Genomic DNA, 24,181 nt, shown 5'->3' on the forward strand with positions numbered 1-24,181 from the left:
CTATACTTTTGTACTATAAAATAAATTAAAATCTTTAACGATACATGTCACTTTTAGTGGTCTTCTAACATTTATTTTCTCGCTTCTCTTTCATGTTAAATAATAACATTAAATTATATTTTTTTTGTTTCTCTCTCTTATTAAAAACTAAATATTAAATCTTAATTTCCCCATCTCTCTTTATTATTTTCTCAACTATTTCCTTTATTTTCTCACTTGTTAATAACTATATAATATTTCACTGATTTAACTCATATAATACACGGATTTGTAAGTTAGTAATAAAAAAATATAAAGTTATACAAAACAAATGGATGCCACATCTATAGTTAAGTGTCAGAAATCAACCTTTGTGTTCAAATACCCCCTCTAAATTCAAGAAATTTTGTTAACTTAACTTGAAGAACTATTCATGGACTTGTTAAAGGTTTTGCATAACTTCTACTCGGGTTAAATAGGCTATCAAAACAACATTAACTATGGTCTTTTATAAAGAAGAGTAAATTACAAGTTTTGTCCTTTATGTTTACATCAAATTGCAGGCGCTGTCCTTTAAACCAAAAGTTTACAGGCGGTGTCCTTAACCTTTCAAAATCTTGCACTTTTTGTCCTTTAAGCCAAACCTGGTTAGAAATCTCAGTTAATTTTTGTTATGTGCAATGCACATGAGGGCACACTAGTCTTTTTATCTCTCAACCCTTTCATTTATAACCCTCACCAACCCAATAGTCCCTTTTATATCCAGCCGTCTACACATCTGTTTCCCTTTAAAAAATTCGAACCAGACTTCTAGATTTGATAACGATTAGATTATGGATTTGGAAGAAGAGTACGATCAAGGATACGACGATGAGGAAGAAGATATAACTCAAGAGGATGCCTGGGCCATATTTCGAAGAAAACGGTCTTGTTCATCAACAGCTTGATTCGTTCGATGAGTTTATTCAGAACACTATGCAGGAAATTGTTGACGAGTCTGCAGAGATCGAGATCCGACCCGAATCTCAGCACAATCCGGGTCATCAACCTGATTTTGCCAGGTTCGATTTGGATCCTTTAAATTTAGAGTTTTGAGTTTGGCTGATTCGAGTTGTAGTGGAAATTGCGTTGATTTAGTGGGATTTGGAAAGAAATAATAGTGGAATTGCTAGTTGAATTGTGATAATTTGAGGAGTTGTTTATACCTTTCACTATGTGGCGGGATTCCCAAGGTTTGGCATCGAAACTCCATGGCTTCAAAGAAATAAAATAATGAATGGTGGATTATCGCGAATGAGTTCCGAATCTTCTAGTGTGGATGAGTTGTGCTTGGATGTGTCAGGGGATGTTGAGGTTAATTTTGTTCCTGATCTTCAAGAACAGGTATAGATTAGTAGTATTTCAATATTAAAGGGTCTTTTAAATGATTTAAAATGTGAGTGAACTGTTTTAAGTTTTAAGTTTCTTTGAAGCCATGGAGTTTATTAAAGGGTCTTTTAAGTATTGTTTTAAGTTTCTTTGAAGCCATGGAGTTTAGTGAGAATTTGAAGGTTATGTGAGTGAACTGTTTAAAATGTGATTTGAATTTAGTTGAATTGCAGAGAGATGATTTTGTGTTGGTGGGTGGTTGGTGTGCCATATAAATGTTAAATTAAATGGGGGATTAAATGATTTAAGAGGGAATGACCATTTTACCCTCATGTGCCTTGCACATGAGGTATTTTAACTGAGATTCCTAACCTGGTTTGGTCTAAAGGACAAAACTTGCAAGATTTTGAAACGTAAAGGACACCGTCTGTCAACTTTTTCCTAAAGGACAGCGCCTGAAATTTGCTGTAAAGATAAAGGACAAAACTTGTAATTTACTCTATAAAGAAAATATTGAAATGTTAGATGATTAGTGTAAAACAAGTTAACAAGATGCATGGAAATTAAAGAAACTTATGAAAGATAAATATGTAACTTTTACTATATTTTAGATAATAGGGATAGGGAGCCGCTAGAATGAGAACCACCTCGAGTTGTAAGAACCGCGAGAACTACACCCCACGGAGGGGCGTTCGCCGCGATTTTTTTTTTTACAAGTAGATGTGTGCATTATAAACACGGCCGTAAAAAATCACGGCGAACGCCCCTCCGTGGGTGTAGTTTTTTACACCTCAAGTTTGGTGAAAAAAAAAAAGAAAAAAGAAAAAAAAATTAAAAAACACCAAACTTGAGGTGTAAAAAACTACACCCCACGGAGGGGCGTTCGCCGTGATTTTTTACGGCCGTGTTTATAATGCACACATCTACTTGTAAAAAAAAAATCGCGCCGAACGCCCCTCCGTGGGGTGTAGTTCTCGCGGTTCTTACAACTCGAGGTGGTTCTCATTCTAGCGGCCCCCTTAGATAATAAATATGTTTTTTCAACCTTTTATAATTATTTTGTTATAGAAGGTATGCATACCCTATTTCTAAAAAATAGCCCGTTTCTTCTCAATTGACAGTATGGACCACCTCCTTTATCAGAAATTTATGCAAAATGATATTTTACATTTCGCTTTCATGTATATGTAGCCACAAAAATAGTAAAAATGTAACAAATGGTTAATTTTTAGTTATTTTAAAAGCAAAACAAAAACAATTATGTAAGTGTCTGAAACCACTATTTAAATTTTGATGGTGTGAAATGCATCATCAATCCACTCAAGAATATTATAACTCAACCATGATAACGTTTGCAAATAGGTTACTTTTATTTAAAAGAAAGGCAACCAATTAATGTATCTTTTTACGATAAATATTCTTATAAATTACGTGAGCGGAGGTTTAGTGGGCCCCCTTGGTTTACCATATGTTTATCAAACTATGAAATTAAATTTATAAATTGAATTCGGGTTTTACATGAAAACTTATTAACATTTGGACTATTTAAACCAAACTAAATATAATTCAAGCGTGGAACGGGTTTAATTGACAAAGTCATTAAAGTTAGGTGTTAGACTATACACCTCCTTTAAACCAAACTTATTAACATTTGGACTATTTAAACCAAACTAAATATAATTCAAGCGTGGAACGGGTTTAATTGACAAAGTCATTGAAGGGTTAGGTGTTAGACTATACAGTGTGGGGTGGTTCCCCATGCCACCGAGGCATGATGGCGCCCCCACACTGTCCCGGTTCTGCCATCAAGGGCCGCCACCCTTGGCTTCGCCAACAGGTTCACAAGCGCTAAACGAAAAGGGGGGGGGGGCCCACATTTTTGTCATCCAATCAGATATTTTTGTTTAGTTTATTTGTTTTTAATTTATTGAACGGGGGTGGTTATGGGGGCTTTATCACACACTATTGATGTTAAGGGGCGCCATTGTTGCTCTGAAACCTACGTGGTGCTGATGTGGCGTGACAAAGTCCGAATATATTTTATTGATATTTTATTTGTATTTTTAGTGAATTCAAGATGGTTTGGATGTGATCAAAATTATGATTTTTAGATCACATTGAATGGTTCACATAGATGGGATTATAACATCCTATGATTAGAATGAAAAAAGAATAATGTAAATTGAAATATTTGGGAATGAATCCATAGGTGTCACGACATTATTGGGAGGACGCGTGATCAACATGTCACACTCAAAAGTGTTACAAGTGTATACTTTACATCACACTTTATTTGCTACTTATCTGCCTCAAGTTCATTCATTTAATTTCTCAAATCAGCTGAAATTTTGTGTTCTTGCTTCCATATTGAGCAGCAATTTGTTGGAGAACTGGTCTGATTTCTGCACCTGAAAGAGGTAATAATCTTGAACTCTGATATCTCTTGTAAGGATTCATTCTATATGTGATAAATGGTGTAATTGTTGACTTTTTCACTGGATTTTGACCGTATTTACTTTGATTTTGACTTAATATTGTAGACAAATTTTGTGAAAGGTGAGTGTTGTGTCATTTTGACTCACCTTGCAGTGAAAGTAGATTAAAAGCTGCAGTTGGATTCAGAAAGTCAAAGCTTCCAACCCTCAAATGTTAGAAAGTCTGTCAGTCTAAACTCTAAAAGTAAAGGTGGAACAAGAATTTATAGCGTTTTAGTCTTAATGGGTTCGGGTCAATTTTCAGTCAAACCTGCAAATATGATTAGTTAAATACTCACCCGTTTAACTCATTTCTTTATTTTTGTAAATGTGTTTATATTATAACTTATATTATGTCCGTATTTTTATGCCAAAAAAAGTTTAAAATTAAACTTGCATATTTTAAGCATTGTTGACTCAATAAGACAAAAATAGTTTTTAAATTTAGAGACAAAAATAGTTTTTAAATTAGATATTTGAAGTATTAATATGAAAAAGTAATAAAATTGTCTTTTTGAGTTAAACGGGCCAAGCTCGTGTTAACGTGCGAATAAACGTATTGTGTTTGGGTTTATGTATGACACTATTTTCGCCTTCGTGTAAAATTTTCGAGTCGTGCAACCCACGAACAATTAAGACCCATTTTATACCCCTACTGAAAGTGTTTAGGTTTTTTGTTTTTTTTTTTGTTTTTTCTGTTTTTTTTTTTTTTTTTTTTTTTTTTTTTTTTTTTTTTTGCTGTAGTGGGTGTTTAGGTTTTTTATTTTTTTTTGGTATGGTGGGTTTATTTTTAGAAGCCTTTGTAGTTTGTACACTTTTTATTTTTAAGAGCCTTTGTATTTGATCCTAAACCATATTTTTCTAATATAATGATAAATTTTGTTTGTACGTTACTCAGGAAAAGAAAATTTTTTTTTCTTACACACTTGGAATGTAAATTCTGTTGTCATCTTGGGTTGTGGGTCGAACCTAACATGAGCCCGAAAATTATGTCAGACGTATGAATCCGAACACAACATGCATATTCTCAATATTACACGAACACTACCTTCATATTTTTACTTATCAATTTACAAAAAAAAAAAAAAAAATACAAATGTATGTTAAACCACTACATTTAAGTTATAAATGTTGATTTCGATCTCTCTTTTATTTTTAACTGTTAGCATAAAACTATACCATTTTAGTTTTATGATATTAAAACGCAATTAACAAATGGATTAAATAGGTCAACCCAAATGGGTTTGACCCGAAACTGACCCGACTGGTTTAGAGTAAATCCAAACCAAAATATTCATGCTAGGTTTGTGTTGTGTTAAACGACAAAAAAAAAAAAAAAAAAAAAAAAAAAAACACATGTAATTTTTGTGAACTGTGATATAATTAACTCTTAAAGAAAAGAATTCATTGCAAGATTTAAGAAGATGGCAACAAGAGATACAATCAACAAACAAGAAGAAAACAATGACAAGATGAGCAAACCCATGAAGAAGGCCCTACTTGTTTTGAACTGCATAATGCTGGGAATAGGCAACTGCGGTGGCCCGTTGGTTCAACGTCTTTACTTTGTTAAAGGCGGGAAACGTATATGGATATCGAGCTTTTTGCTAACAGCGGGCTGGCCGTTCTTAATCATCCCACTAATTTGTTCTTTTTGGTACAAAAGAAGAAATGGAAGCCAAGAAACCAAGCTGATCTCTTTGAAGCCATCAGTCTTCTTTCCTTGTGCTATTCTTGGAGTTTTGACCGGTTTAGATGATTATCTGGCTGCTTATGGCGTGTCTCGTTTACCAGTTTCGACATCTGCTTTGATAATCGCCACCCAGTTGGCGTTTACAGCTGGATTTGCGTTTCTTTTGGTGAAACAAAAGTTTTCTGCTTATACAATCAATGCTGTGGTTTTGCTTTCTATTGGTGCTGTGATTCTTGCACTTCATTCCAGCACTGATCGGCCCGATCATGAATCTAACATCAAGTACTATGAAGGTTTTTTCATGACATTAGGAGCTTCGGCTTTGTATGGCTTCATTCTACCATCGATAGAGCTAACTTTCAAGAAAGCTAAACAACCCATTACTTACTCCTTGGTTATGGAGATGCAGATCGTTATGTCGTTCTTTGCGACTGTCTTTTGTACTATTGGAATGCTGATCAACCACGACTTCAAGGTAGACCAAGCCCCCCTTATATCAATTAATAAGTTGTGTTGATTGGTCAGTCAGACTGATGAATTTAATCAAAAACCTTCTAAGGGGTTGGCGCATTGGTAAGTGTTTTGAGTCCCTCTAGTAGAGGTCGGTTCGAATTCAACTTTAGTAGTTTTCTGGCTTTAACCCGTTAAAGGTCACTTGCCTTACGCAGGCTGTATTCAACCTTATCCCACTAGTTAATTAACAGGGTATTAGTGGGGCCCCTTTAGTTTTTTTGGTGTAAGAGGTTCTAAGAGTTAACAGAAAAAATAAATTTTGCTTCCGAACCTAATGGGGGATATAAAAGCTCTTAGTTTTTTTTTGGATTAGTAACCGATCCAATGTCAAGCTTCTTGCTAGCGTTGTTAATGAAATTCGCCGTTCCAAAAAAAAAAACCTAATTTGAGAAACTTTTACTCTGTTTAAGAACTTTTCTCTTTTCTAAACAATAATTTTGTATTTTTTGGTCACCTTTTTTTGACCTCTTTAAATAAAACAATTTTCACACACTCCAATAGTAAACTATTGTTACAAATTCAAACAAGACAATTATGTCCAAAAACTATCTTTTACAACACAATTTCTTATGTTGATTACGAAATAGATGACATATATATAATCTTTTCAAAAACGCACATCTAAACACTGTTACCATCTTGTTTAGGCAATTCCTCACGAAGCAAGGAACTTTGAGCTCGGGGAAGTGACATACTACGTGATTCTCTCAGCTAATTCCCTTCTTTGGCAATTCTTCTTCTTGGGAGCAATCGGGGTCATTTTTTGCGCCTCGTCGTTATTGTCTGGAGTAATAATCGCTACACTTCTCCCCGTGACTGAATCGTTAGCGGTTTTGTTCTTCCATGAGAAGTTTCAAGTGGAAAAAGGACTTTCTCTCGCATTATCGCTTTGGGGATTCGTTTCCTACTTCTATGGAGAGTTTAAACAGGTCAAGAAGATGAAGCGTGGCCTTGAAGTAGGTTCGGTACCATGAAACATGCAACTAGTCCACTGCATGTGCTTGTATTACTCTATATGTAAAGTTATAGCTCTGTTATAAAACACGTTTGGTTCTACCATGACTTTGCTTTTTATTTTGATACATCGTAAATCCTACCTTTTGCTTTCTAAAAAATATTACAAGAATAATATCAAATTATAGAGTATAAATTTTTTAGTTTTGTAACATATATCATTTAGAAAGATGAGGTATATAAGAAAATAGGTGATAGTTCAAATGAAAACCACTTTTAACGTGAAAACACGAAAACTACCTAAAAAAACCTAAAAAACATACAAAAAATTTTTTTTTTCAATTTTTTTATTAAAAATCGCTAGTTTTTATATATAAAAAAACTTTTGTCAAAAAAAAAAAAATTGTAGTGGACACGTGTAATAATTCACATGTGTAGTACACATACACATATGTACTATTACACATGTGCACTACAAAATATATTTTTTTTTGAAAAAAAAGTTTTTTTTATATAATTTAAATAGCGAAAATTGGTATGCAAAAAAAATAAATAAATAAAAAAATTGGTATGTCTTTTAGGCTTTTTTAATTAGTTTTTGAGTTTTCGCGTTAACCAGTCGTTTTCATCTGAACCTTCCCCTAAGAAGATATATGAAATTCAACATATGATGAGAATGATTTTTTTTTTAATTTAAATAAATGAAAAGCACGAAATATTGCATTCTCCTTTAATGATTACTAGGTTAGAACCCCGTGTATTACATGGATTGCATAAATATAATTTTATATAATAATAATAAAAAAAATATATCTTAAAAAAAACTCGTATATTGCACGGATTTAATAAAATATAATGTCATATGTTAATACATACAATCGTCAAGTTTATTTTTTAAAAATGAACTTTGATATACTATTTACTTATTATAACATTTTACTTTTTTTATTTTAAATAAATGTTATTTTATATAATAAATAATAAAAAAATATATATATGTTAACACATATAGTGGTCAAGATTTATCTTTTAAAAATGAACTACGAATCTACTTATAATAAAAACAAACATTTATCCTTATCTAAATTTTTGTTTAAATTTATCTGTAGAAAAACAAATATCTATTCTTATCTAATTTTTTGTTTAAAATTATTATTATTATTATTATTATTATTTAATATGATCATAATAAAAACAAACATTTATCCTTATCTAAATTTTTGTTTAAAATTATTTATAGAAAACAAATATTTATTCTTATCTAATGTTTTGTTTAAAATTATTATTATTATTTAATATGAGAGATAAATAGGAAAATAAGATGAGACTGCGCCAGGAAGTGACACGTGTCCAAAAAAGATTTTCATTTATTAGTATAGAAATATTAATATTAAATATTATTATTATTATTATTATTATTATTATTTTATTATAACAACCGAAACTTAGGAATAGTAACACGACAAGTTATTACTTATTAATTTTTAATTATTAATAATAATTTTAAATCAATTAGTTTAGTTTTTCTTTAAAAACTTGTATTCGTTAACTTTTAATAAAAAAAGTTATAAAAAGCACACTTATGTTATTTTTTTGTCAACATTCAAATATAAAGTTTACTGAAAACAAAGTTTTATTAAAAAAGAAGTATTTTTTAGTATCGTAAATTATACGAAGAACTAGTATTATATATCCACAGTGAAAATCACAGGTTCAAACCTAGTCTTTGGTTGTTTTATAAGGGGTTTGTTTTTGTGATTACTATATATTATTACTATATATTATTACTATATATTACTAAATAAATTGAAATGAATAGTAATTTTAATATTATAATAATATATAGCTTATTTAATACTTTTATTATTTTAATATTATAATAATAGTTATTATATTTAGTTTTAACTTTAATTCTTTTTTAAATATCACGGGTTAGAATAAGGTTGGTGTCAACCGGTATCGAACCGGTACTGGTATCGAAAATACCAGGACGGTCATGTTCGGTATGTGTACATGAAGGTAAAAACCGGCACTAATATAGAAAACGCCAAAAGTTGATGCCGAATTGATATTGGAAATCTTTCGGTTCGGGAAATTCAGTGCTGCTACTCGGTACCATTTGCTCATCCCTGATCACGGTTACCGTATGAACAACGGTATCGTACAACTTGTTTTTGTTGATTTTCTTCAACTTTTAATTTTTTCTTTGTTAATTTTCACGGGTAGGGATGAGCTCGATGCCAACCGATACAGAATCGGTACTGATACCGAAAATACCGGTTACGGTACCGGTATATGAAGGTAAAAAACGGCAGTGAAACGGTACCAGGAACGCCAAAAGTCGGTACCGAATTCGTACTTAAGATCTTTCGGTTCGGCAAATTTGGTACCGGTACCCAGAACAATTTGCTCATCTCTGACCACGGGTTTCATACGAACAACATCGTTACCATACAATTTTTTTGGTTGATTTTCTTTTGGTTATCTTTTAGTGTTTTTTTCTACATTTTCTTTTGTCAGCAGTTCCGTTCGCAAACCGCTCGTAGTGATTTCAAAATACATGTAAACACAGACTAAATATCAAAAGAAATTCGCCGTAAAGCGGCGAACTTATTTAAACCTAGTTTATTATTATTGTTGTTGTTGATATCATTAGTATTATTTTAACAATTGCAAATAACCATTAAATTTAGGCAAAATGGAAATAAATAATCCCACCTAACTCAATTTGGCCGATAATAATTACAAGTCAGTTATTGGCCGATAATAATATGAACTGGTCGTTTTTTTTTTTTTTTTTTTGTAAAATAGTCCGCAGTTAAAATAGCTTAACGGAGTTAAGTTTTTTTCCGAATTACAAATCGATGTTTTAGGGCTTTTGATCAGAACGAGGATACGAGTCGGTTGATGTAAAACTTACCTCGAAATACTGCCCCAACTCACGAAAACGGTTGTCACACCCTCAAAATCCACAAGCGGATGGACGTGTGACTGACCAGGATCATGCCACCAATCATATTGAACAATAAGTAAAGTAAATAAAATCCACCACAATCAATACGATTAGTGTTTACGAAAACAAATATTCAAAACCAAGTTTAAGTGTCAGCGGAAGCGCAAAGTTAAAACCCAATTAAATAGTTAAGTTCATAATGTTTAATAGGAACCCAACAGTGGTTCCATGCCACAACGACCATTCCTTTATGCAAGCTCCAACAATGTACCTAGCGACCTGTAAAGCATGTAGTAGCGTGTCAACATAAAGTTGGCGAGTTCACAGTTGTTTAGTGTTGTTCCAAAAATGTAAGTTTGTTAAATTACTCTGTTCTTTATAAAACATGTCATTGGGAGCTACCCCATTGTTTTAAGCTGCTAAACCCGTACCATACCGGAACTAACTGTGGTTATGTTTAGTGCCCCCGAGTCAATGCTAAACCCGTATCATCATTGACTAAGTGCCCAGGCATACTAGTTCACTCTCGTCCTCTGAGGCATGGTGTGAGGCTTGTTAGACCTGATAGCTCTACTAACTAATATCTCGTTCACCATTGGCCCGACGATTAATCGGTATAAAATGTGTGGGGACTTTCAGATAGAGTTCCGTCTAGTCCGCTTAAGACATGTTGTATAAATAGTAAATTACGTTCCGTCCCATACAAGGAGACAAGGTTGCCCGTATCATACCCAAGGAGAATACGTAGTTGTATCCCACACAAGGAGATAGTTGTTGTTTATTCTGTTCCCAATCCATCGGGAATACATGCTTTTATAAAAAGTATGAACTCAACTTAGATTAGCTCGGCAGATAAAAGTCACTTGAGCTAATGTGGTCAACCACGTCCTATTATGGTTACCGTACAAGTCAGGTTCATATCAAGTAATACATGTATTGAACTACACGTATACTAGCAAGTTGCATACTGTCACACCCCAACCGATGGCGGAATCATCGAGGCGCGACACTGAGCGAAACAGATTGTCCAAAAGTTTCCATAACAACTATATTTACCAAATATTTAAAGCAACACGTCCCATACCATGTCATAAATGATAATACAATAATTACAAAAAAGATCTAGTCAAATTGTTCTGTTCCGACAACTTAGATTTCTATTACAGACAATTGTTTATTGTTGACCTAGGTCTTTCCTAGCCTCGATTTCACAGCAAAGTAAGCAAATAAGCATCCTAAGCACCTGTCACATACGTTAAAGTAAAAGTCAATACACATAGTGTAAAGGTGAGCATACAAGTTTAATAGATATAATAGAGTTCAAAATCGTTACGCATAACCAGCACGTACACAGGGTAAAATGAGGCATGTTAGTTATCGACATGAACCTATTGATACCAATGACTGCGGGTTAACTGCCCAAGGCAGTTCGCGATACACACTCACCACTGTGAGCCATGTAACTAACTGTCCTTAATAACCCCTGAGTGAACAGGTGCTGAGTCCAAACTATAGTACTATCGTTGCTAAGGCAGGTAGACAGAATTCCATGTGTAAACATAACAAACAAGCATTCATTAAGTCACGTATAACATGCGGTAACAGTTAGCGTTAAAAGTATTGCGCAGTGTGTTCGATGTGATTTAGAATATATAACGTATGTAACACCTAAAAGTGCGTAAAGCAAAAAGGGATCGAGTATACTCACAGCGATTGGTGGATTGAAGGGAGCGCTAGAGAGTAAGGTTAGCCTGATCAGAACGATAGCATAACGATAAGCGACGCGTAAAACGATACAAGTGTAAGTGGGTCGGACAACAGTTCGATCTGATGGTAGTCCGATCGGACAGCCGGTCGTTCGAGTGATAGTCCGCTCGGATGGTCATCCGATCGGGTGACCTTTCGAGTGGATTGTTTCTTCCTTTGGGAAGGATGTGTTTGTGTATGATGGCTTGACTTTTGAAGTTTTTGTTGTAACATTTTGAAAACATAGAAGTATCACTACCTTTCAGGTCGATCGATCGAACGACCGTTCGATCGGGCGATACCCCGATTGGTTGGGTACTTTAGTGAGAACATGTTCACAGCAGTTTGTCATTCGATTGGATAGTAGTCCGATCGGGTGGCAATCCGTTGGTATTGAACATGTTGAAAATTATTTAGGTGTTGAAGTCTGATCATTACATGGTTCAGTGGTAGTCCGATCGAATGGTAACCCGATCGGTCAGCCCTTCGTTCAATGTTCATCCTTCAAGGTTTTGAAAACAAAAGTTAAGTGTGGGACCAAGGTGTAGATCGATCGGATGACAACCCGTTCGGGTGACAGTTCGATCGGACGGTAGTCCGATCGGACGGCATTCCGTCCTGGTCGTTCCGTTCGTCTTACACTTGGTTATTGTAACACCTCGTAAAATCACGTCCAATAAGGTATTGACACGTGTAATAAACCTTGATGAAGTCAAACATCGAAGTTTAGGGACTACTTTTTTCGAAAAATCGAAAAATTTGATTTTGAAAGGACTGGAAGTGTTAGCATACCTAAAATAAGTTTCTAAATAACCTCTCACGATGGTGATGTTCACAAATGTGCCACTTGATGATAAAATGTAGCCGTTTGCGTAATAAATTGAAAGTTTGCGCAATGAAGGGTTAAAAGCGTCAACATGTTAATTCTTACCTCTGAGTGACCTTTTAACAAACCGGGAGCTTCATGATATTTAATTATACTCTCGGGAATGCCAAGTAATGGCCAACTAAGGTTTTTATGCCTATAAGTAAAGTTACGCGCAACTTTGCAAGTTAGAGGGGCTAAAAGTGTCAATATGTTTAATTATACCTCTGAATGACCTTTTGGCGGACCCGAAGCATCGTGATGTTTGATAATACTTTCAAGAATGCCTAATATGGATTAGATGAGGCTTCAATGCAATTAAATGATGAGATGCGCAAGTTTGCGCAATAGAGGGGCCTAAAGCGTCAACTTTTGAATCCACGCCATTCGGTGACCATTTAAGCAAGCGAAAGCGTAGTAATATTTAAGTGTATGCTTGGAGATGATTATTATGGGCCATGGAAGGCTTAGATGTCATTAAACGGCATTTCGCGCTACTTTGCGCAATTAAGGGACTAATTGCGTCAAACTGCAAAAGGAGGTCGAATCGTATGGTAACGAACCTTCCGGAATATGTTCATAAGTTAATCATACCCTATTTATCCTTTATATAGCTGAGATATAGGCTTAGATGTGTTTAGTGCGCAAAAATAAACTTTTATGTCATGCAGGGACTAAAAGTGTCAAAAAGTGCACAAGTTTGCACTTTTGCGCATATCTTGCATTCTGAATATCCCCGGACACCCAAAAATTTATGTAATCACTAAAATATTTTATTTTAGTGTGTGGCATGATAAAATTTCACTCGTCGCGTAATTTGGATCGTTTTTAGCGTCCGTTCGTGTTTCGTCGTAATTAGACGCACATCGTGACCGTACGGCCAAACGAACCGACATCCGACATGTTTTTGAACATGTTTCATGTCCCCTATGTTTAATCATCATAGTGGAGCCTTAAAATGAGGTTAACGGGCCTTAATCGTGCCTGAAATGACCTTATACGCTAGCAGGGACTGATTCTGTAAATTCTGGAACTTAGTTGCTGAACCAGGGACCTCAGGCGGCCCGCGTAAACATCCCTGAAACCTTATGCAGGCTGCGTGAGCATGTCAGAGTTGCAAAAATCAGTTTCCAGCTGTTGCCAGCCTGTTCCAGCTTGATCCAGCTCTTGCACATGGTATTTTTCAATCCTTGGGCAGCCCATGGTAAACCAAAACAATGGGTAATAGGTGTATGGCTCAGATTCAATCACGGTTTACGAGAAACGATCCTAACGGTTCTTGAAAACCTATAAATACCCCACTAGATTTTTAGTTTCATTCACACCTTGATCTTGAATTCTCTAAGTTGGGGACTTTGCTCCTCATACCTGAGAAATTAAGATCAACCCTCCATGCTTGGGCCCTTTGTAAGTTCCCTTTTCGTGCCTAGTTTAAATCTTTAGCGGTTATAGCCGAAAAGTCAAACGTTTCGATAAACGCTTTGACTTTTAAGCGGCTAAGCCATGGTTCGCAACGAACATGGCTACGTGACCGTAATTAGGTAGGTGTTAAACCCTCAAAAGGGCGCCTCCTAATTACCACGTTTACTTAGTTTAATTGTCGGGTCAACGTAAAGTCAAACGGGTTAGTTTTAAATAAAGTACATAGCTATTAATATAAATGTTATAAAATCAGTTTTCTCACATTAATAACTTGGTAAATATTAGTTGAACATGCCTAAGCATGATTCAACCCGACAATTCTAAGTATAGGCTCGATTCGGAACCGAAAGTCGCAAAAGTTGACTTTTGCTTTGACTTTCAGTTCTGACCCGATTTAGCTTAGTTTAGTTATGCCTTAGGATTCCATTAGGACCATATTATAAGTTAGTATAACCCTCCAAGGTTATACAACTTGGTTCCATAGAAATCCTAGTTCATGCATGTTTCCGTTAAATGCCTAAACGTTGACCGTTATGTCTTTTGACCCTAAAACGAGAAATTTGAAAATGTGAGAGGTCAATAACCCTTATTACTGATTTATAAACTTGTCCTTAAAATTTGACATCAGTTTGAAGTCTAGATTAGGAGTTATGCTCAATAGCGTAATTAGAAGCTTCTTTAGTAATTAAATAGCGTAAATTGCAAATAGCCTATCTAAACCCAAATTTTTGTATAAAACTTTTTACCCACTGATATAAAATAATATTTTGGGATTTTTGAAGATTTTTATTTATTTTTAGACTAAGCATAACATAGAGTTCTAAGCTTGATCCGGTAATTGCCGGCTTTGCCCTTTTGGACTATAAAATGAGTTTTACAAATCCTTTTGACACCGAACCTTTTTCTACTGATCTAATATACTAAATAAAGTATTTTGAGCCTTCTGGAATTTTAAAAATATCAGCTTTCTATATAAAACCCGGAAATGGCTCAAAATCGCCTTTTTAAGCATTTTTATCGCATAAGTATGTGTTAGAACCTTTTTAAGCTTATGGGGTTGAAACCTACTGATGTATTCAGTAAAATTTTATATTTAAACAAGTAGGAGAATATCTTAAGATCAGAATTCCAGTTTTGACCTTTTAGGCATATGTGAAATTACCGAAACGCCCCTACGGTGTCTAGAATGGTTAAGATTGATAAATTTCACATAGGACTTATACCCTACTGTTATAACTTAATAAAATGAGTAGGTTTACTGATTTATTCAGACCTGTAACTCAGAATATCATTTAAACACTTTTACACCCTTTAAAATGACAAAAATGCCCTTATGAGGCATAATTTGGGTTTAAAACCATTTGGGGCATAATGGAAGGTATCTTACTGATATCACAACATTTTTAAGGCATACTAACTTAGGAAACTTGTATATGACTCTTATGGTTACTCGTTACGCGCTATACGCGTTCGGATCGGCTTATGTAACTAGTTTACTCATTTTAGCCGAAACGGGTCAAACCATATCATTTTTGTCTCAAAATCCAGAATGTGATTAAGTTAACCGTATTAGACAAGTACACAAGCTTGTCGGGTCAAAACCACATTCTAAACCGGTCTTCGCTTTATCATGCGTTTGAACCGTGTCTTCCTTTTAAAAACTAACTGGTCTAGGCTTAGGCCAAATTAAAGACCCGTTAGAAATCTAATAGGTTATTAAAAACTTTCGTTCCAGATTTAGGAGCCCAGTAAAAGCTATCTGTACTTGCTTGGTGGTATACGGCTGGGATTAAATGTGAGATTAAATATATAAAATGTAATATTTAATCTTGTAGCCTATATAATCATTTATATTATATTAGATCAAAATATATTTATTAACCTATTAATAATTAGTTGGTAATTGTTGATGGACCATATTACCCTTATTAACTAATTGGGTTTCCTCTTGGGTGTATAAATAAGGGGCTTATTAGAGAGTTAAAGGGTTACACACATTACACAATCACAACCCTCATAACATCAAGAAATCGGCTCTCTCCCCAAAACCGAAATCACCCTACTTTCGGTTTCATCACCATCATAACTTACACCCTAAGGAGGAACCAGATCATCCTGACAATCATGTCGAACTCAGTGTCTGCATCTCTGACTGGATTCTCTGCTGGCCTGTCTGCTGTAACAGGTATTATTCATGTTTTCCATTACATTTAAACAGAACTGATACAACATGTGGTATCAGAGCATATGTTGATAAACCAGTTCTGTTTTCGTATCCATTATTCTTGGATCAAAATCTGGAAAACGGAAGTTTTTTAAGCCTTAAAATCAAAAACTGTTTTCGGGTTGTTTGTGACCGAAATCCCTGTTTTCGGAAACTGTTAATTGATAAACCGACTCGAAATTATAAAGATTAAACTTATCATCACGAAATCCCTTAGAAAACCATTAAAATCAGGTTTCGGATTTCCAGATTATGTTCTTATTTTTTGTTAGGGTTCATCATAATGTTCTAAGGAAATTCGAAAAATTCCATAAATTTTGGAATATAATTTGGATTAGTGGGTGTTTTTACTGTTTTGATCTTATTTTTATCTAATAAAATTCCGAAAACTGTTAAAGAGATATCAGTTATTATTTTCGAAATATTTTGATAAGTTTAGATCAGCATTAAAACAGGAAACATTATCCCACAATCCCTTAAATTTCGAGTTTTCAGTTATTATCACAAAACAGCTGTTAACGAGGTTGCTACTCGCAACCATGAGGTTGCTACTCGCAACCATAAGGTTGCGACTCGCAACCATAACGTGATTTATCGCAACCATGAGGTTGCTACTCGCAACCATGAGATTGCGACTCGCAACCATAACGTGATTAGTCGAAACTAAGGTTGCGACTCGCAACCATAACGTGATTAGTCGAGACTAAGGTTGCGACTCGCAACCATAACAGCACAACTCGAGACTAAGGTTGCGACTCGAGACTAAGGTTGCGACTCGAGACCATGAACTTAAGCTGTTTAAAAGTGAACTAAAAATTTTTTTTTCGATCCGCGCTAACAGGTGGTTTGCTATTAAATACTTGGTTTTGTTAATACTTAATTCATTAATCAGAATCAGATAATTTTACAAAACCAAAATAGCTTTACTTGAATGAGCTTCTGATGTATTAATTCTGGCCAAAGCTGATTTAATACATCTATTTATTGTTCAAGTATTATAAAAGGCTATGTTAAGCATGCATTACAAACCTGAAATGTCTTAATTCTGGCCAAAGCTGATTTAATTCATTTATGTTTAGCATGCTTGACAAGTGCATAACTAAAGTTATTGTCTCATTTCTGGCCAAAGCTGATTTGTCACGATTGCTTTGCACACATACTTAAATGATTACACTTCTGGCCAAAGCTGATTTGTCTTCGTTTAAGTAGAATTTTTACTAAGTCTATTATTTTGATGTTAGTAATAGACATTATCACAGCTTCATAATTAAAATGGTCATTATTTATGCCTGCCTTAGTATAACATGCCCATTAGATCACATTAGGACTTCTTCTTTTGTATCATAACTTGCTCATCTTATTTCCATTATCAGCACCCAATTGCGGGATTCCACCTTTGACTGGTGATAACTTTGCTGAATGGAAGGATGCTCTCATGCTTACGCTTGGGCTGCTGGACTTTGATTATGCCCTAAGAGAGAATAAGCCAGCGGACCTTACCGCCACCAGTACTGCTGCTGAGCAGATAGTCCATGATAAATGGACTAGGTGTAACCGCATGTCTCTCATGTTCATGAAGCAATCCATTCATAACTCAATCAGAGGGGCCATTCCTGATTCTGAAAATGCTAAAACCTATCTGGCTTCTGTGGAGGATCAATTCAAGGGAACATCAAAAGCACACGCTAGCACTCTTATCCTCAAGCTGGTGACAACTAAGTATGATGGGAGGAGCGGCATTCGCGAACACATCCTGATGATGCATGATATGGCCAATAAGCTGAAGGGCCTAGAGATGGAAATCAGTGATGGTTTTCTCGTTCACTTCATCATCACTTCGCTTCCTTCGTCCTATGAAGCTTTCAAGATCAATTACAACACTCAGAAGGACAAATGGACGATGAGTGAGCTGATCGCTATGTGCGTGCAGGAGGAAGAGCGTATGAAGATGGATCGCACTACTGATGTTGCTAACTTCACCACTTCCAGCTCAAAGAAGAGGAAGAACTCTTATCATAGAAAGGATGCTTCTAAGGTTCAAAAGCCAAATCCAAATCCTAATACAGGTGCACCTTCCAGCTCTAAGAACTCCTTAGGCAAACCCTATTGCAAGTTCTGTAAGAAAACAGGACATAAGCAAAAGGAATGCCCTGACTTTAAGGAGTGGCTGGCTAAGAAAGGTAACGATTTTTTCATGATACTTGAGTCCTTTAATTTAAATGTTCCTGCTAATTCTTGGTGGTTTGATTCTGGTTCTATGGTTCATGTAACCAATTCACTTCAGGGATTCCTTACAATCCGGAAGCTGGGAAGAAACCAAAGAACACTTAAAGTTGGGGATGATCGGGAATTAGAAGTGAAGGCCATAGGAACATTACAATTATTTTTGAAAACTGGTTTATGTATTAAACTTTATGATACCTTATATGTTCCTGAGGTAACTCGGAACCTTGTATCAGGACCAAAGTTAGACATGGACGGTTTTGTCGTTTCTCATGGTCATCGCAAACTCTCTATTCTCTATGATTCCGTTGTTTATGGTACTGGCATTCTGGATGGTGGTCTCTATAGATTAGAACTCGATGATAATTTTTCCAAATCTTTGTTGTCATATAATATTAATGAATCACTCACAAAGATGGAAAAGAAACAAATTCGAGACTTAGAGACTTCATCTATGTTGTGGCATCAACGTTTAGGCCACATCTCAAGAGAACGATTAAATCGTCTCGTAAAGGATGAAGTCTTACCTCCTCTCGATTTCACCGATTTTGGAACATGTGTCAAATGTCTTAAAGGCAAAATGACATCAGCGAATAAGAAAGGTGCCACTAGGAGCTCTAATTTATTAGAACTCATTCACACTGACATTAGTGGTCCCTATCAAATCGCTGGCATCACAGGACATACTTCATTTATCACTTTCATTGATGATTATTCTCGTTACATGTACTTGTATCTTATAAAGGAAAAGTCTGAATCTCTTACAACTTTTAAAGATTATAAAGCTGAAGTTGAAAAGCAATTAGATCGTCAGATTAAAGTTGTGAGATCAGACAGAGGCGGTGAATATTATGGAAGACATACTGATGTGGGTCAAGCTCCTGGTCCATTTTATGAGTTTTGTAAGGGCCAGGGGATTGTGAACCAATACACCATGCCTGGTACACCTCAGCAGAATGGTGTCGCTGAACGAAGAAATCGTACCCTTATGAACATGGTGCGCAGTATGTTAGCCAACACTAATTTACCATTATTCCTCTGGACTGAAGCGTTAAAAGCAGCTGTTCATATACTCAATAGAGTTCCTTCTAAGTCTGTCCCTAAAACTCCTTATGAACTTTGGACAGGAAGGAAACCGAGTCTTAAATATATGAAAGTATGGGGCTGCATTGCTGAAGCAAAATTATATAATCCTTTCCTAAGGAAACTTGACCCTAAAACAGTTACCTGTTTCTTTATCGGGTATCCCGATCATTCAAAGGGTTATCGTTTCTATTGTCCTTCCCATGTCACCCGTATTGTTGAAACCAAGCGTGCTGCGTTCCTGGAGGATTTCAAGGTCAGTGGGAGCAGTACTAACCCTTACGAAGAATTGCAAGAAGTACAAGACGCGGGGGGGAGAGACTCGTCGCTTACCATTACTCCGCTTACTCCTCTTGTACCACATGCAACTGCACCTGAAGCCACTGCACAAACTCCAACTCCACAACCAGAACTCATTATACCTCATAACGAAGGCACATCAAACGCTCAAAACCAAGACAACGCTCAACCCGAAAATCAGCTCAGGAGGTCATCTAGGCAAAAACGGCCTACTAATTGGGATGATTATATTACCTACCTGACTGAAATGGATGCTGGAAAGCTCAATGATCCTATCTCTTATAATGAAGCCATTAGCAGTGATCAGTCTTCTGAATGGAACAAAGCAATGATTGATGAGCTTGAATCCATGAAGAAAAATGACGTTTGGGATTTGGTAGAATTACCCAACGGTGTCAAACCTGTAGGTTGTAAATGGGTGTTCAAAACAAAACTGGATCCGAATGGGAACGTTGAACGCTATAAAGCGAGATTGGTTGCAAAGGGCTACACTCAGAAAGAGGGAATTGATTATCAAGAGACGTTTTCACCTGTCTCTCGTAAAGATTCATTAAGGATCGTTATGGCCCTAGTAGCTCATTTTGATTTAGAGCTGCATCAGATGGACGTCAAAACTGCTTTCCTTAACGGAGACTTAGACGAAGATGTTTACATGAAACAACCTGAAGGCTTTAAACCTGAAGGTCAGGAGCATCTAGTCTGTAAGTTGAAGAAATCCATTTATGGGTTAAAACAAGCATCACGTCAATGGTATCTCAAGTTTGATGAAGTCATGAAGAGGCAAGGTTTTATGAAGAATCAAGTGGATCAATGCACCTACCTCAAGATGAGTGGGAGTAACTTTACTATACTTGTCCTTTACGTAGATGACATTCTATTGGCAAGTAATAGTTTAGACATGTTGCATGAGTCGAAGCGGTTACTCTCGCATAACTTCGACATGAAGGATCTCGGAGATGCTTCTTACGTCATTGGCATCGAAATTTACCGAGATAGACACAAAGGGATCTTAGGATTGTCTCAAAAGACTTACATAGATCGTGTCCTTACACGTTACAACATGCAACAGTGCAAACCCTCCGTCGCTCCAGTAGTTAAGGGAGATGTTTTCGGTTCATTCCAGTGTCCGACAACAGAGGTTGAAAAGGAGCAAATGAGCCAGATACCTTACGCGTCAGTAGTCGGGAGCCTGATGTATGCTCAAGTCTGTACTCGCCCAGATATCGCTTATATTGCTGGAATGCTAGGCCGTTATCAGACTAATCCTGGCCTAGATCACTGGAAAGCAGCTAAGAAGGTCCTCAGATATCTGCAAGGGACGAAAGACTATAAACTGACTTATAGAAGAAGTGATCACTTAGAAGTGGTAGGTTATTCTGATTCTGACTTTGCCAAATGCAAAGATGACAAGAAATCCACTTCGGGCTACATCTTTATGTTAGCAGGCGGACCTATCTCATGGAAGAGTCATAAACAACAGTTAACTACAACTTCCACAATGATGGCAGAATACATTGCTGTTTACAACGCAACCTGTCATGGAATGTTGCTTAGAAATCTGATCACTGGACTCAAAATTGTTAATTCCATTTCTAGACCATTGAAGCTTTACTGTGATAACTCAGCTGCCGTTAGTTTCTCGAACAGTAACAGTTCGACTGGAGCTGGTTTATATCTCGATACAAAGTACTTGTTCGTACGTGAACGTGTTGAGGAAAATAATCTTTGTATAGAGTATATTAGTACTAAAGATATGCTAGCGGATCCAATGACTAAAGGTCTCCCACCTAAAGTTTTCGAAGAACATGTATCGAATATGGGACTTACTAAAGACCTTGTTTAATGGCATATTGTACTAGCTTATGTTTTAATTAATAAAATTTCCTCAGTTTGATTTTGTATGTCTCTAACATATGTTCTGCCGGTGTAATGACATATAGACAAATATAAATACAAATCAGACGCTAAAGGGCTTATACATATTTTGATCGTAACTATTAGGTTTTAAATTGAGGCTATAGTATGACTAATGGGGGTCCTGAGTCGAATGATGATTCAACGGCTGTATTTCTCTGCTATAGTTCTTGGTTTAAAGCTAAAATGAGTGTTAACTCCTGGCCAGGCTTACCTAATACTCATGATAAATGATTACTTGGCTAAGTGGGAGAATGTGAGATTAAATATATAAAATGTAATATTTAATCTTGTAGCCTATATAATCATTTATATTATATTAGATCAAAATATATTTATTAACCTATTAATAATTAGTTGGTAATTGTTGATGGACCATATTACCCTTATTAACTAATTGGGTTTCCTCTTGGGTGTATAAATAAGGGGCTTATTAGAGAGTTAAAGGGTTACACACATTACACAATCACAACCCTCATAACATCAAGAAATCGGCTCTCTCCCCAAAACCGAAATCACCCTACTTTCGGTTTCATCACCATCATAACTTACACCCTAAGGAGGAACCAGATCATCCTGACAATCATGTCGAACTCAGTGTCTGCATCTCTGACTGGATTCTCTGCTGGCCTGTCTGCTGTAACAGGTATTATTCATGTTTTCCATTACATTTAAACAGAACTGATACAACATTAAATTTATATTTAGCTCAGGTAAATACTTTTAACTTATTTTCCCTTATACGGGCTTGGGGTACGGTATATAAAATACCGCTTGGTCGGGCAATTGACCCTAACTCATTAGTAGTTGGGTATTATCAATGTGACCCGTTTGAAAATGCTGTTTTGTTTGTATAACGCCTTTGGGGGCTTAATGACCATGTCCCGGATATCCTTGGCATCATTCAAAGAATGTCACAACCTTAGCATACGGGTGTAGGCGTACACCCGTAGTGCATTAAATAAAGTATAACAGTCGGTACGAGAAGAAATCTCGGGGCGGAACTATACTATGTGGTGTGTCTATTAAACTTTAATCTGGCACGACCCGGATACTGAACGCTAACAAACATGTAATTCTTTTACAAGATTATAGGCAAATAATTGTCCCAAGTTATAAAATGTTTTGTGCCACGGGCATTCAAATCAATTTTTAAAACCTTTTCAAAATGAGTCAGTTAAATTGTATTTACCAGTGAAAACTGACGTATTTTCCCAAAAAGACTAAGTGCAGGTACTACGCGTAATAGGCTGGTTTCTCCTAGCATCAAATAGAAGTCTCCCAAGCTTAGATGCCTGAAGTCTGTTGAACAATATTTTATTTTATCTTGCGATCCGCCTGTGGATCTTTTACTTTCCGTTTGTAATACTTGGATATTACTTCATATCGGATTGTAATATATTTTGCTTCCGCTGTGCATTTAAATTGTGTGGTTTTACTATGATGATATCAACTACGTCACGGAACCCCCACCGGGCCCACCGGTGACACGTGGTAAAATCGGGGTGTGACAGGTTGGTATCAGAGCCAACGTTGAGTGAATTAAACACTAGCCTTTTGTGTTTAATCTCAATGACACAATAGCACATTCCTTGACCTTCTGAGTCTAGACTTAACATAGGAACACTCCCATCTCTATTCGGAGAATTATTGTTTTCAATTCTATATATTCTAATATGTCGCCAAGCAAAGAAGCCGTAATGAAATTTCTCCCCATTAGAAGCCTAGGGAAGGCCGAGCTTCGTACTGCGACTAGGATTAACGTGCAATCAAGGAGATGCATTCAGAAATAAAATGAAGAGGAAACTCCTTTTTGTTAAAGCTCGTTTTCCTTAGTAGTCCTTTTAAAGGCATATTTATCCTTTAGTCCCTTCAAGGACAACATTATTCCTTAGAAGTCCCATTTAGGGCAACCAAGTACCTGTATAAAAAAATTTTAGTGGGACGGTTAGATTAAAATAACATTCCCATTATAAGATCTACCATTATAGTAAAATGGCAAAATCTAAAAAGGACAAGACCTAGCTCAGGTGTCGTTCTAAGACAGGGCCAAAGGTGGTAGTTCCTCAATTAGATTCAGATCCGTGTTAACATCTCAACTTAGGATTGTTCTGCGTTTAATATTAAAAGAGAATCTTCGGGGTAAAACCTAGCCACGAGTCATTATAGACATGGCCAAGATGGTAGAACCTGTCCAAAAGATTCCAAAAGTTTGGTTAACATCTGAAAGTATGTAAACATGCTGGGCAAATTGTGATGCAGTATAAATCACACAGGCCATCTTTGAAAATTGGGATTTATTTAAAATTCCCTGTAAGTAAAATAGCCATCCCTTAAGGATGAAGTGCCTACGGGTAATAAATAACGTCCTCTGGGACTAAGAGACAGTAGAAGTCTGCAACTCACTGTCAAGAAAGGGTAATGAACCGTGATTCAGACCCAAATACCTCGATTCTATGAAAATCCTGGT

The 24,181-nt window shown here is 35.9% G+C and overlaps 1 protein-coding gene across 10 annotated transcripts; it reads left to right on the forward strand.

Annotated features, from left to right (window-relative positions):
* The first annotated feature begins 762 nt into the window (after positions 1–762).
* LOC110889972 (purine permease 3) lies at positions 763–7,109 on the forward strand. 10 transcript variants are annotated; one of them, XM_022137541.2, is made up of 5 exons: positions 763–1,040; positions 3,723–3,764; positions 3,888–3,903; positions 5,236–5,989; positions 6,675–7,109. In XM_022137541.2, the coding sequence occupies exons 1-5, from the start codon at positions 935–937 to the stop codon at positions 6,999–7,001; spliced, it is 1,245 nt and encodes a 414-aa protein (XP_021993233.1). In that variant the 5' UTR covers positions 763–934; the 3' UTR covers positions 7,002–7,109. The 10 variants fall into 10 exon arrangements, with proteins under 10 accessions (XP_021993233.1, XP_021993234.1, XP_021993236.1 ...); XM_022137542.2 differs by lacking the exon at positions 3,888–3,903 and having other exon boundaries at positions 5,223–5,989; XM_035979701.1 differs by lacking the exon at positions 763–1,040 and having other exon boundaries at positions 3,648–3,764; positions 3,888–4,032; positions 5,223–5,989.
* The last annotated feature ends 17,072 nt before the right edge of the window (positions 7,110–24,181 follow it).

The sequence above is a fragment of the Helianthus annuus genome, chromosome 11 (genome assembly GCF_002127325.2).
Source record: "Helianthus annuus cultivar XRQ/B chromosome 11, HanXRQr2.0-SUNRISE, whole genome shotgun sequence".
Lineage (NCBI taxonomy): Eukaryota > Viridiplantae > Streptophyta > Magnoliopsida > Asterales > Asteraceae > Helianthus > Helianthus annuus.

Excerpts from the sequence above, each read along its gene's own strand:
- LOC110889972 (XM_022137541.2), top strand. The coding sequence starts at position 935 with ATGAGTTTATTCAGAACACTATGCAGGAAATTGTTGACGAGTCTGCAG. Across the intron at positions 1,041-3,722 it reads CATCAACCTGATTTTGCCAG|CAATTTGTTGGAGAACTGGT; the intron begins GTTCGATTTGGA and ends CATATTGAGCAG. Across the intron at positions 5,990-6,674 it reads TGATCAACCACGACTTCAAG|GCAATTCCTCACGAAGCAAG; the intron begins GTAGACCAAGCC and ends CATCTTGTTTAG.